This window comes from Pelophylax lessonae (genome assembly GCF_965119305.1).
Source record: "Pelophylax lessonae genome assembly, chromosome: 3".
NCBI classification, from domain to species: Eukaryota; Metazoa; Chordata; class Amphibia; order Anura; family Ranidae; genus Pelophylax; species Pelophylax lessonae.
Window position 1 is genome coordinate 27,175,651 of NC_138770.1, and position 14,327 is coordinate 27,189,977.

General features: G+C 42.3%; 2 protein-coding genes and 1 pseudogene across 3 annotated transcripts in view; 2 read left to right on the plus strand and 1 right to left on the minus strand.

Annotated features, from left to right (window-relative positions):
* LOC309550260 (uncharacterized protein) overlaps positions 1 to 14,327 on the minus strand; it is a gene marked incomplete at both ends in the record, with an annotated part of 1,652,360 nt that overhangs the window by 1,120,333 nt on the left and 517,700 nt on the right. The window contains one exon of the mRNA XM_082250668.1: positions 5,278 to 5,487. Within this exon, the coding sequence (XP_082106794.1) occupies positions 5,278 to 5,487 (210 nt within the window). The remainder of the gene's footprint in view (positions 1 to 5,277; positions 5,488 to 14,327) is intronic.
* LOC309549838 (uncharacterized protein) overlaps positions 1 to 14,327 on the plus strand; it is a gene marked incomplete at its 3' end in the record, with an annotated part of 314,748 nt that overhangs the window by 120,964 nt on the left and 179,457 nt on the right. The window contains exon 2 of the mRNA XM_082250337.1: positions 13,297 to 13,424. The remainder of the gene's footprint in view (positions 1 to 13,296; positions 13,425 to 14,327) is intronic.
* The window catches only part of LOC309549837, a 190,832-nt pseudogene continuing 182,817 nt past the window's right edge, over positions 6,313 to 14,327 (plus strand). Inside the window, exon 1 of the transcript in view lies at positions 6,313 to 6,338. The product of the transcript in view is annotated as an uncharacterized misc_RNA (transcript). The remainder of the gene's footprint in view (positions 6,339 to 14,327) is intronic.

Here is a 14,327-nt window from a genome sequence, read left to right on the forward strand (position 1 = left end):
TAGATCCTAACACATTACCCAGTCCATACCAGTATAGATCCTAACACATTACCCAGTCCATACCAGTAAAGATCCTAATACATTACCCAGTCCATACCAGTATAGATCCTATTGCATTACCCAGTCCATACCAGTATAGATCCTAACACATTACCCAGTCCATACCAGTAAAGATCCTAACACATTACCCAGTCCATACCAGTATAGATCCTAACACATTACCCAGTCCATACCAGTATAGATCCTAACACATTACCCAGTCCATACCAGTAAAGATCCTAACACATTACCCAGTCCATACCAGTATAGATCCTATTGCATTACCCAGTCCATACCAGTATAGATCCTAACACATTACCCAGTCCATACCAGTATAGATCCTAACACATTACCCAGTCCATACCAGTAAAGATCCTAACACATTACCCAGTCCATACCAGTATAGATCCTATTGCATTACCCAGTCCATACCAGTATAGATCCTAACACATTACCCAGTCCATACCAGTATAGATCCTAACACATTACCCAGTCCATAGCAATATAGATCCTATCGCATTACCCAGTCCATACAAGTAGAGATCCTAACACATTACCCAGTCCATACCAGTATAGATCCTATCGCATTACCCAGTCCATACAAGTAGAGATCCTAACACATTACCCAGTCCATACCAGTATAGATCCTAACACATTACCCAGTCCATACCAGTATAGATCCTAACACATTATCCAGTCCATACCAGTATAGATCTTATCGCATTACCCAGTCCATACCAGTATAGATCCTAGCACATTATTCAGTCCATATCAGTATAGATCCTAACACATTACCCAGTCCATACCAGTATAGATCCTAACACATTACCCAGTCCATACCAGTAAAGATCCTAACACATTACCCAGTCCATACCAGTATAGATCCTAACACATTACCCAGTCCATACCAGTATAGATCCTAACACATTACCCAGTCCATACCAGTAAAGATCCTAACACATTACCCAGTCCATACCAGTATAGATCCTATTGCATTACCCAGTCCATACCAGTATAGATCCTAACACATTACCCAGTCCATACCAGTATAGATCCTAACACATTACCCAGTCCATAGCAATATAGATCCTATCGCATTACCCAGTCCATACAAGTAGAGATCCTAACACATTACCCAGTCCATACCAGTATAGATCCTATCGCATTACCCAGTCCATACAAGTAGAGATCCTAACACATTACCCAGTCCATACCAGTATAGATCCTAACACATTACCCAGTCCATACCAGTATAGATCCTAACACATTATCCAGTCCATACCAGTATAGATCTTATCGCATTACCCAGTCCATACCAGTATAGATCCTAGCACATTATTCAGTCCATATCAGTATAGATCCTAACACATTATCCAGTTCATACCAGTATAGATCCTATCGCATTACCCAGTCCATACCAGTATAGATCCTAGCACATTCCCCAGTCCATACCAGTTTATATCCTAATGCATTACCCGGTCCATACCAGTATAGAAAAGAAAAGAAAAAGGAGGCGCAAACACCTAGTGCATTACCCGTGGTCACCATTTAAAATATTTTAATAAAATGCCAAATGCATACTCACAGACAAGAAGAATGATAAAAAATGCATAACAAGAATCCACCACACATGGAATGGAACATGTCCTTGTGGATAGAACCGCTAACGCGTTTTGGGAGTCAAGCTCCCTTCATCAGAGCTGGTCATATCAACAGCAGCCCCAAATAAATACTAGCATCAATTGAACCGGTTCCTCCCACCTCCTATGGGTGGTGGGTGGGACCGTCCGGTACACTGACCAACCCTCTGTCCTCATCCACCTCAATATTAAAACAAAATGTCTCTAAGGAACCACTGACCTATGGTCAATGGCAGGACCTAAACAAAAACGGAGAAAAGCACAATACTGTATCTGCATTTTATTATATTATAATATATTTTAGCTCTACAGTTATAGGATGGGGAATTAGGATACAGGTACTTTGGGTGGACTTTGTCCACAATATTCAATAATCTTTTGCCATTAACGTATACGATGGTAGCCCCAGTTGAATGTAAGACGTCAGCAGGTGGAACGGTTCAAATGGTTTTAGAGGTTATACCGGAAGTGACGAAACGCATCAGTTTGGACGCATAGCGTCATTACGTCAGTCAGTTGGAACGCAAGCCGGAAGCACCGCTCGCCACTCTGCAGAGAGGAAGCGCAGCCCGCACCAGCCGACCACTGACCACCATGGATTGTCTTTTTATACAATTCTTTGCCTTTTAACCCATTTTATTGGGTAATAAACTTGTTTTGATCATACTGCACTATATGGAGCTTCTGTTTCCTTTTATAAATTGCCAAAATACCATGGTGTGAGGAGTCAGTTTACAATCCAGACCAGCTCATAGGAGGAAAAAAAGGGGGAATCCATCCCAGCCCAGGGGGGCACTTAAGCACAAAAGGTCCTAGTGCTGTAAAGCACATAGGACCCACTGGTTCTGATTTTATCTACCCACAAATCACGGCAAAACGGATTGATGTCACAGAATAATAAGGACATTCACGTTTGAGCAATTGCACCTGAAATTACATTGAACCATATATTCACTAAGGACTTTTCTGATTTTCTTGAGCACCAAGTCACTTTATATATATTGGACTTTTATATATATTAACAGTCACAAATTGTTTTTTATATATTTCTGTTTGCTACATTATTGCTACATCTATTATATTGTATGATATTTATTTATTCAAGTCACTACCATAATTATTGAGTCATATACTTGTTATCATTTATTTTAATCAGCAAGCGCTGTAGTTAGCTTTTCTTTGACCCTTAAGCTAATCCCATCCATTTCTGTTTAATACCTATAGCTGCTGCTGCATTATTCATTTCAATTTACACTTATTTATTGGTTTAATTCATTTAATATCTATCCTTGGCGTGGGGAATATACTCCTTATATTTTTTTATCTAGTTATATGGGATAGAACCCTGGGAACAAAGAACACGGAGGAAAAATGGGAGTGCTTCAAGAGCCTACTAAACAAAGGCATTGGCCAGTGCATTCCAAAAGAGAATACATTTAAAAGAGCAAAACTAAACCCTGGGTGGCTAAACTCCAACATAAAAATGCATATTAATACTAAAGAAAAGGCCTTCAAAAAATACAAGGGTGAGGGGTCATTGGGAGCATTCCAACATTACAAAGAGTGTTATAAGAAATGTAAAGACAAAATCAAGGCAGCTGTGGATGTGGTGTATCTGGATAAAGGAAGGTCTGTGGATGTGGTGTATCTGGATAAAGGAAGGCCTGTGGATGTGGTGTATCTGGATAAAGGAAGGTCTGTGGATGTGGTGTCTCTGGATAAAGGAAGGCCTGTGGATGTGGTGTATCTGGATAAAGGAAGGTCTGTGGATGTGGTGTCTCTGGATAAAGGAAGGCCTGTGGATGTGGTGTATCTGGATAAAGGTAAGCCTGTGGATGTGGTGTATCTGGACTTTGCAAAGGCCTTTGACACCGTTCCCCACAAACGCTTACTGTACAAACGAAGGAAGGTAGGTATGGACCATAAGGTGAGTACCTGGATAGAGAACTGGCTCCAGGGAAAGTGGAGTCCCCCAAGGTTCTGTCCTGGGACCAATCCTGTTTAATTTATTCATAAATGATCTAGAGGAGGGGATATTGAGTACAATCTCAATATTTGCGGATGATACTAAACTAACCAGGCCAATATCTTCTATGCCGGATGTGGAAATCTTACAAGTGGACCTGAACAAAATAATGGGGTGGGCAACTACATGGCAGATGAGATTTAATGTTGAAAAATGTAAAGTAATGCACTTGGGGGCCAAAAACCAGAAAGCAAGCTACTCACTAGGGGGGGAACCTCTGGGTGAGTCTAGGATGGAAAGGGACCTGGGGGTACTGATAGACAACAGGCTTGGCAGTGGCATGCAATGCCAAGCCGCTGCAAGCAAAGCCAGCAGAATACTAGCATGTATAAAAAAAGGTGATTCACTCCAGAAATAAAGAGATTATTCTCCCACTCTACAAGACTCTGGTCCGGCCACATCTGGAGTATGCTGTCCAGTTCTGGGCACCGGTCCTCAGGAAGGATGTGCTGGAACTGGAGAAAGTCCAGAGAAGGGCAACAAAAATAATTAGGGGAATGGAGGACATCAGCTATGAGGAAAGACTACAAGCACTGAATCTATTCTCTCTGGAGAAGAGACGATTGAGGGGGGATATGATATCAATGTAAAAATATTGTACTGGCGACCCTAGCATAAGGAACAAACTATTCAGAGAAAGGAGATACAATAAGACACGTGGCCACTCACTAAAACTAGAGGAAAAACGGTTTAACCTTAAAGTACATAGGGGGTTCTTTACTGTAAGAGCGGTAAGGATGTGGAATTCTCTTCCACAAGCAGTGGTGTCAGCAGGGAGCATTGATAGTTTCAAAAAACTATTAGATGGGCACCTTAAAGACCACAACATACAGGGGTGTACAGTGTATGGTTAACAGCAAACACACACACACATCATAGGTTGAACTGGATGGACTGATGTCTTTTTTCAACCTCACAAACTATTTAACTATGTATATCCCTCCATCCAGCACAGCCAGCAAATAACAGAACAAGTAACCCCGGCAGAGATCTTGCTAGACCCGGGTATGGGGCAGAAGACCCACATCACATTTCCCAGGTGCCTAAGTCTAGTAACACCTATAGGGAAAGCCAAGATTTTGCTGCCAGCTGAACCCCAGAATCTCCATAAATCCAGTCTAGATACATAAATTGTGTCTGCAGCACAGAGAAGGAAGATTATCCGAGAGAAATACAGGAATACAGGACGGGGAACACAGCTCAGGAAAGTGACCAGGGTATTACAGGCTGATATCACCCAGTCCCGCCCTACTCTGGACCAATCAGTGAGCAGTATGGGTGGAGGAATGTATTTAGTGTTAATGACCCACCTGTGCTGATCTCTGTAGGAGTGTCCTCCTCTATAAATGTCCCCGTTATTCCATCCTCCTCCATAGACTGCTGATCATCCCTCACATACCTCTCTTCTTCTTCTGCTTTAACCTCAAATTCTATATCGATTGGATCTCCACTCTAAATCAAGAAAATGAAAGAATATCATCTGTAAAATATAAGATTTATTATTGTGACATCACATAAAAATACACACATTGTCTCCATGAGTCTGTGTTTTATAATCTCTGTCTCACCAACCTTGTAACAGTGAGGGATGGTGTGACCTTCCTGTGTGGAATCCCGGGAATACAGAGGACGGGGACATCTCTCTGGTGGGTTCCTGGTATTAGGTGGCTCCACCATCATATCCTTGTGTCCTTCTGAAAACTCCTCCATCACTCCATACTCCTCATCCTCCTCTTTATACTCTTCTTTAACATCAATATTATCATCCCCGAGGATTCCAATCTGAATGTATAATAAAACATTCATTGTAACAAACATGCTGTGTATAGATTATAACTACTAACAATTGTTCCTCACCTACCTGATGATGGTGGGGGATGGTGTGACCTTCCTGTGTGGAATCCCGGGAATACAGAGGACGGGGACATCTCTCTGGTGGGTTCCCATTACTGGATCCATCTGTAGGAAACACACACACTGACTGAATACATTGTTTCTATGTGTTTATCAGATGATGGGAGATCTAGGTGGATCCTCCGTACTGCTCTCTCCTTTACAATAAAGTCTCCTCTTACCCGGTGATGTGAGGGGCGGCTGATTCTCCATCATGACGTCCTTACATCTTATAGGAACCTGACACACACAATGATACAGTCACCATCCAGACACATCCCTTGTCTGTTACTGGATAATGTCCCAGAATTCCCAGCACCGCTCACCTCTCCTGTCAGCAGCTCCATTATCTTCTTGGTGACTTCTAGAATCTTCTGCATGTTGTGTCTCTCAGGTTTTAGGGAGTCACATGGAGGCACTGTGATGGTCATATGATCACCTGACTTCAGAAGAGGAAATCTCTGTATTGAGGAAGCAATAGAAATATCATGTTAGAATCCCAGAATCCTCCTCACCTCTCCGGTCAGGTCTGTGTTTTATTAATAGAGATAAGAGTGATGTCATGTGACCTCCCAGAATCCTCCTCACCTCTCCGGTCAGCAGGTAGATGATCTCCAGGGTGAGGTTTAGTATCTTCTCAGTCATGTGACTCCGGTCTTCCTCCATCCTCATTGGTGCCATCATCTATGAAGGTTTCCCTGTAGACAGATAATAATGATAACAGAGAATTATCTGGATTGGTATTGGTTGTACAATAATAGGATGAGGATATCAGGAGGTAATATGAAGGTCAATATTTATTTAAGCACTATGGTCCCAGTGAGAAAATATTTAATCTGGACAATTTAGTGTTTTCTATGATCCTTGGGGTCCGAGATATTCATAAAATTTGGCCACCTGGATCACAAGTTACATTCTCCATGTTGGGTGTGAGATGAGGAGGAGATCCAGGAATCAGGATAAAGGTCAGGACAAGAAACAGACGAGCGCATCCAAGAGATGAAGCCGGGGTCACTACACAGAAAATCAATCCAAGGAAACAACAGGCAGGACGAGGAATAGCAAGAAGGAGCTCAGAGACAAATGAGAATATTGCTCAGCCAATGGGAGATTATCTCAGCATGACTTACATAATGAAGGAGATGAGGGGGAGGGGAGGTGACCATAGATACATGGAAATTCAGCTGGTTCAGCAGGGATCGGTCACATTTCCATCCATGTGTGGTTACTGCCGGATAAAAGTCACTCCATCAGCGGCTGCAGCCAATAGCTTCATCACTGATCTGTGTATTCTGAGAGCGGAGGAGCGCCCCTCATTGTCAGAATACAATAGTGCAGCGGGAAGGATTCTCCCATCCCCCTCCAATGTGTGGATGGAGAATGAGTGTAGCTATTTTTACTCATTCTGCTGGCTGAACGATAAAACTGAACCATGTATGGCCGAATTTGGAAGGAAGATATATTAATCATCAACTGATCCCCCTGAAGAGGTTAATCTAGGTTTCCACACTATATATGTGTGTATCATCATCTGCTGGAGATAAAAGACGTCACAGTGACTATGGAGGAAGAGGACGGACATGACGGGGGGTTACTGGGTGTAAATAGAAAATAAGATCTTATTACCTCCTTTGCTGCCTCTTCCAACGAGGCTGAAGTTGGTTTCTTATTCGTCCAGTTTCTTATTCACTGAAGTTGGTTTCTTATTCGGCAGTTTCTTATACATTACTATGACAAATTAACCTTTTTTCCTCTTATTCCTCTGCAGTAAATCTGTTTTTTTCTACATAAATGTTAAATATTATTTGTGAACAATCAGATTAATAAAAAAAAATCTAGATTATTTGTTGTTTTTACTGAAAAAAACGATAGTGAAAAATGGATGAAAAAATATGCATTTTGAATAAGTAACTGAAGAATTTAAGGGGTTAAATGCTGTTGGGCCACTGATCTAATGGTGGAAATACAAAGAGTAAGGGCCCCTCCATAATACCCAACTGTACCCAGCCTGGCCCAAACTGTGGATTGGCAAGAAAACAGGTGCCAACCTTACCAACTATATACATTTTCATCATTTTGAATAAGTAACTGAGGAATTTAAGGGGTTAAACGTTGTTGGGCCACTAATCTAAGGGAGGGAATATAAAGAGTAAGGACCCCTCCACAATACCCAACTCTATCCAGCCTGGCCCAAACTGTGGATTGGCAAGAAAACAGGTGCCAACCTTGCCAACTATATACATTTTCTGCATTTTTAATAAAAAACTGAGGAATTTAAGGGGTTAAATGCCGTTGGGCCACTAATCTAAGGGTGGAAATACAAAGAGTAAGGACCCCTCCATAATACCCAACTGAATTCAGCCTGGCCCAAACTGTGGATTGGCAGGAAAACAGGTGCCAACCTTGCCAACTATATACATTTTCAGCATTTTGAATAAGTAACTGGTGATTTTAAGGGGTTAAACGCTGTTGGGCCACTAATCTAAGGGTGGAAATATAAAGAATAAGAACCCCTCCATAATACCCAACTGTATCCAGCCTGGCCCAAACTGTGGATTGGCAAGAAAACAGGTGCCAACCTTGCCAACTATATACATTTTCCTCATTTTGAATAAGTAACTGAGGAATTTAAGGGGTTAAATGCCGTTGGGCCACTGATCTAAGGGTGGAAATACAAAGAGTAAGGGCCCCTCCATAATACCCAACTGTACCCAGCCTGGCCCAAACTGTGGATTGGTAAGAAAACAGGTGCCAACCTTGCCAACTATATACATTTTCAGCATTTTGAATAAGTAACTGGTGATTTTAAGGGGTTAAACGCTGTTGGGCCACTGATCTAAGGGTGGAAATATAAAGAATAAGAACCCCTCCATAATACCCAACTGTATCCAGCCTGGCCCAAACTGTGGATTGGTAAGAAAACAGGTGCCAATCTTGCCAACTATATACATTGTCAGCATTTTAAATAATTAAGGAATTTAAAGGGTTAAACCCCGTTAGCCCACTAATCTAAGGGTGGAAATATAAAGAGTAAGAACCCCTCCATTATGCCCATTCCCTCCCTTAGATTAGTGGGCCAACTGCGTTTAATCCCTTAAATTCCTTAAATATTCAAAATGAGGAAAATGTATATAGTTGGCAAGGTTGGCACCTGTTTTCTTGCCAATCCACAGTTTGGGCCAGGCTGGATACAGTTGGGTATTATGGAGGGGTTCTTACTTTTTATATTTCCACCCTTATATCAGTGGCCCAACAGCGTTTAACCCCTTAAAATCACCAGTTACTCATTCAAAATGCTGAAAATGTATATAGTTGGCAAGATTGGCACCTGTTTTCCTGCCAATCCACAGTTTGGGCCAGGCTGGGTACAGTTGGGTGTTATGGAGGGGTCCTTACTCTTTATATTTCCACCCTTAGATCAGTGGCCCAACGGCGTTTAACCCCTTAAATTCCTCAGTTACTTATTCAAAATGATGAAAATGTATAAAGTTGGCAAGGTTGGCACCTGTTTTCTTGCCAATCCACAGTTTGGGCCAGGCTGGGTGCAGTTGGTTATAATGGAGGGGCCCTTACTCTTTATATTTCCACCCTTATATTAGTGGCCCAACAGCATTTAACCCCTTAAAATCACCAGTTACTTATTCAAAATGCTGAAAATGTAGATGGTTGGAACCTGTTTTCCTGCCAATCCACAGTTTGGGCCAGGCTGGGTACAGTTGGGTATTATGGAGGGGTCCTTACTCTTTATATTTCCACCCTTAGATTAGTGGCCCAACAGCATTTAACCCCTTAAAATCACCAGTTACTTATTCAAATACTGAAAATGTATATAGTTGGCAAGGTTGGCGCCTGTTTTCCTGCCAATCCATAGTTTGGGCCAGGCTGGATACAGTTGGGTATTATGGAGGGGTCCTTACTCTTTATATTTCCACCCTTAGATCAGTGGCCCAACGGCATTTAACCCCTTAAATTCCTCAGTTACTTATTCAAAATGCTGAAAATGTATATAGTTGGCAAGGTTGGCACCTGTTTTCTTGCCAATTCACAGTTTGGGCCAGGCTGGGTACAGTTGGTTATAATGGAGGGGCCCTTACTTTTTATATTTCCACCCTTATATTAGTGGCCCAACAGCATTTAACCCCTTAAAATCACCAGTTACTTATTCAAAATGCTGACAATGTATATAGTTGGCAAGGTTGGCACCTGTTTTCCTGCCAATCCACAGTTTGGGCCAGGCTGGATACAGTTGGGTATTATGGAGGGGTCCTTACTCTTTATATTTCCACCCTTAGATCAGTGGCCCAACGGCATTTAACCCCTTAAATTCCTCAGTTACTTATTCAAAATGAGGAAAATGTATATAGTTGGCAAGGTTGGCACCTGTTTTCTTGTCAATCCACAGTTTGGGCCAGGCTGGTACAGTTGGTTATAATGGAGGGGCCCTTACTCTTTATATTTCCACCCTTAGATTAGTGGCCCAACAGCATTTAACCCCTTAAAATCACCACTTATTCAAAATGCTGACAATGTATATTGTTGGCAAGGTTGGCACCTGTTTTCTTGCCAATCCACAGTTTGGGCCAGGCTGGATTTAGTTGGGTATTATGGAGGGGTCCTTACTCTTTGTATTTCCACCCTTAGATCAGTGGCCCAATGGCATTTAACCCCTTAAATTCCTCAGTTACTTATTCAAAATGCTGAAAATGTATATAGTTGGCAAGGTTGGCACCTGTTTTCTTGCCAATCCACAGTTTGGGCCAGGCTGGATAGAGTTGGGTATTATGGAGGGGTCCTTACTCTTTGTATTTCCACCCTTAGATCAGTGGCCCAACAGCATTTAACCCCTTAAATTCTTCAGTTACTTATTCAAAATGCATATTTTTTCATCCATTTTTCATTATCGTTTTTTTCAGTAAAAACAACAAATAATCTAGATTTTTTTTTATTAATCTGATTGTTCACAAATAATATTTAACATTTATGTAGAAAAAAACAGATTTACTGCAGAGGAATAAGAGGAAAAAAAAGGTTTATTTGTCATAGTAATGTATAAGAAACTGCCGAATAAGAAACCAACTTCAGTGAATAAGAAACTGGACGAATAAGAAACCAACTTCAGCCTCGTCCTCTTCCAGCGATTTCTTCTCTCTACTTTCTCCCAACTCACCTCTCACCCGGAACTTCCTGTGTGTACTTGACATCACTTCCTGTCTGTATTCCATAGAGACTTCCTGTCTGGGTAGAAGTGAGATCACCACCTTGTGGAGATCAGAGGAACTGCAGCTCTGAGAAACGTCTGGTAGTGTGAACACGGCCTTGTGCTGTGTGTGTATGGTACTGTATATCTGTATATCCTTATAGATGGGGTCATCTCCACTCCCACCAAGGGGGAGAGAAATATATTACTGCTCGGGGGGGGGGGGGGGGGGGACATTTTGGCACCTTTGATTTGGCAGTAAAATTGATTGCAGATTTAGTCATGTAGAACATCTGTTATATGGATACAAAGAACCCCAGCCGAGAGTAAAGGGTGGAAATGGCTCCTGATCCCCCGATTTGGTAAATTATGTCACCAATATAAATGGAAATACCCGCGCTATGTGTAACAACTCAAATACCTACAAAAATAACTTCTACCGGACTGCTGCTGTAACAAAGGTAAGTATTCCCTTTATCACCTAGAAGAGCATTATGTGTCACAGCGCTGTCCTATTGTGTGTGCACAGAAATTATCACAAATACACTAAAATATGTGGATACATTCATATATAAAGTGCTAGGGGCTCCAAATAATATTCTCTGCAGATCTACTGCTTCCACTTTACGCCTACTTCATTGATCTTATGGTGTTTATGAATAAATTAGGTAAACTGAATCATGTGCAAATTCATATACAATATAAAGTGTTTGTGCTCAAGATGCTGTTCCCTGCAGATCCACAGCTTACACTTTGCACCTACTTCTTTATTCTTATAATATTTGCTGCTATAATAAATAAAATAATAATCTGTGTAAATTCATGTAATCATGCAATATTTTGTATTCAATATAATGTTCTCTGCAAGTCCACTGCTTCCACTTTGCATCTACTTCAATTAACTGATTTTGTTTAAAAAAAGTCCACAAATGAATGAAAAGTTGATAAGGTGTGAAAGTGCTCCGTGCTCCAAACTGTGCCAGCTGTAGTGTAGCCACGCCTTCTTCCACCTCTTACACACGTGATGGTGAGGGCGCCCCCTTAGTAGTGCTTCCCCACTCACCAGAGCAATATGACTCCCAGCTTTTCAGCTCAGAGACACAAACATCCTTCACACTCTCCTCACCTCCGATGGCAAAGGAACTGGATCCTCCTCGCTCACTCCTGCAAGTCTGCTGCGCTTTCTGTCAGTCTCCTTCCTAGACTCGGCTTCCTCCTCCGACCGCTGTTCCAGCAGGAGCTCCGCCTCTTCATACACACTCAGGGAGGAGAGAAAGGGGAAGGATATACAGTACATACACACACAGCACAAGGCCGTGTTCACACTACCAGACGGTTCTCAGGGCTGCAGTTCCTCTGAGCTCCACAAGGTGAAGATATCACTTCTACCCAGACAGGAAGTCTCTATGGAATACAGACAGGAAGTGATGTTAGGTAAAGAGGACGTTCCATAGAAAGTAGAGGGAGACACTGCAGGATCTGGCAGCAGAGGAGGTAATAAGTAGATTAACCCCTTCAAGGGGATCAGTTGATGATTAATATATCTTGCTTCCAAAGCTGACCACACATGGATGGAAATGTGAGCGATCCCTGCTGAACCAGCTGAATTTCCATGTATCTATGGTCACCTCCCCTCCCCCTCATCTCCTTCATTATGTAAGTCATGCTGAGATAATCTTCCATTGGCTGAGCAATATTCTCATTTGTCTCTGAGCTCCTTCTTGCTATTCCTCGTCCTGCCTGTTGTTTCCTTGGATTGATTTTCTGACCCCGGCTTCATCTCTTGGATGCGCTCGTCTGTTGCTTGTCCTGACCTTTATCCTGATTCCTGGATCTCCTCCTCATCTCTCCTCCATATCCTCTTACACAGCTTTTCTCCACACCTGCAGTGACCCTGGGGGATGGAAACTCGGCACCAGCATGCAGCAAAATCCATCCCCACCATTAGGAGCTCTGGAGAAAATTGTCTGCTATTTACACTCCGTTCCTCCGCACGTCACCTGATCACATGACAGCTTACTTTCACAGAATCCTGACAGATTTCTGTGTGGTAAAGGTCAAAGTTCACTCTTTATTTTAGGAGAAATGGGAGGCACCCAGGAACAATGATTTGGTTAGCACAGGAGCCTCATATAGAGGGCCCCTCAAATCTCCCCATCCAAATGTCCCTCCATCCAGAGTCTATATGTCCTATGACATCACACTGACCTCACAGCTCCCCCCCCCCCCCCAATGTCCATCCATCTGGCTTTTTTTTTCCCCATGTTCTTAGGATGTGGGCGGACCCTTGGCATCCTCATTAGCAAAGTGGGTCTGTTGGTCCTGCTTTGTATGTAATGATGTCAGAATGCCTGCAACAAGCTTTTACTCTGCGCAGTGTGGGGGTCCTGTGTGGGTAAATTATACCTCAGTCTGAGGTGGGGCTTTAATCAAATGGAAACCTGAATGGTGAGGTGAGGAGGATTCTGGGAATTTCATTTGATTTTACTATTTGTGTTCAGATCTAGAGTTTTCCTCCTGTGAAGTCTGGAGATCATATGACCATCACATTGCCTCCACCTCCCTCCCTGATAGAATAGAGAAATACAAAGAAGATTCTAGAAGTCACCAGAGAGATCATGGAGGAGAGGTGAGCGGTGCTGGGAATTCTGGGACATTATCCAGTAACAGACAAGGGATGTGTCTGGATGGTGACTGTATCATTGTGTGTGTCAGGTTCCTATAAGGTGTCAGGATGTCACTGTCTATTTCTCCATGGAGGAGTGGGAGTATTTAGAAGGACACAAGGATCTCTACAAGGACGTCATGATGGAGAATCAGCCGCCCCTCACATCACCGGGTAAGAGGAGACTTTATTGTAAAGGAGAGAGCAGTACGGAGGATCCACCTAGATCCCCCATCATCTGATAAACACATAGAAACAATGTATTCAGTCAGTGTGTGTGTTTCCTACAGATGGATCCAGTAATAGGAACCCACCAGAGAGATGTCCCCGTCCTCTGTATTCCCGGGATTCCACACAGGAAGGTCATCCCATCCCTCACCATCATCAGGTAGATGAGGAACAATCACTGATAGTATCATTAGGATCTGTACATTATCTGCATTGTTACATTGATGTCATTTTTATTATATATTCAGAGTGGAAATCTGAGAGATTCTAAAGTTGAGGTTAAAGAAGAGATAAAAGAGGAGGATGATGAGGGTGGGGTGATGGAGTCAGAGTTTCTAAAAGAACACAAAGATCTGTACCAGGACACCATGGAGGAATCATCCAGCTACAGAAACCCACCAGAGAGATGTCCCCGTCCTCTGTATTCCCGGGATTCCACACAGGAAGGTCACACCATCCCTCAATGTTACAAGGTTGGTGAGACAGAGATTATAAAACACAGACTCATGGAGACAATGTGTGGATTTTTATGTGATGTCACAATAGTAAAGCTTATATTTTACAGATGATATTCTTTCATTTTCTTGATTTAGAGTGGAGATCCAATCGATATAGAATTTGAGGTTAAAGCAGAAGAGG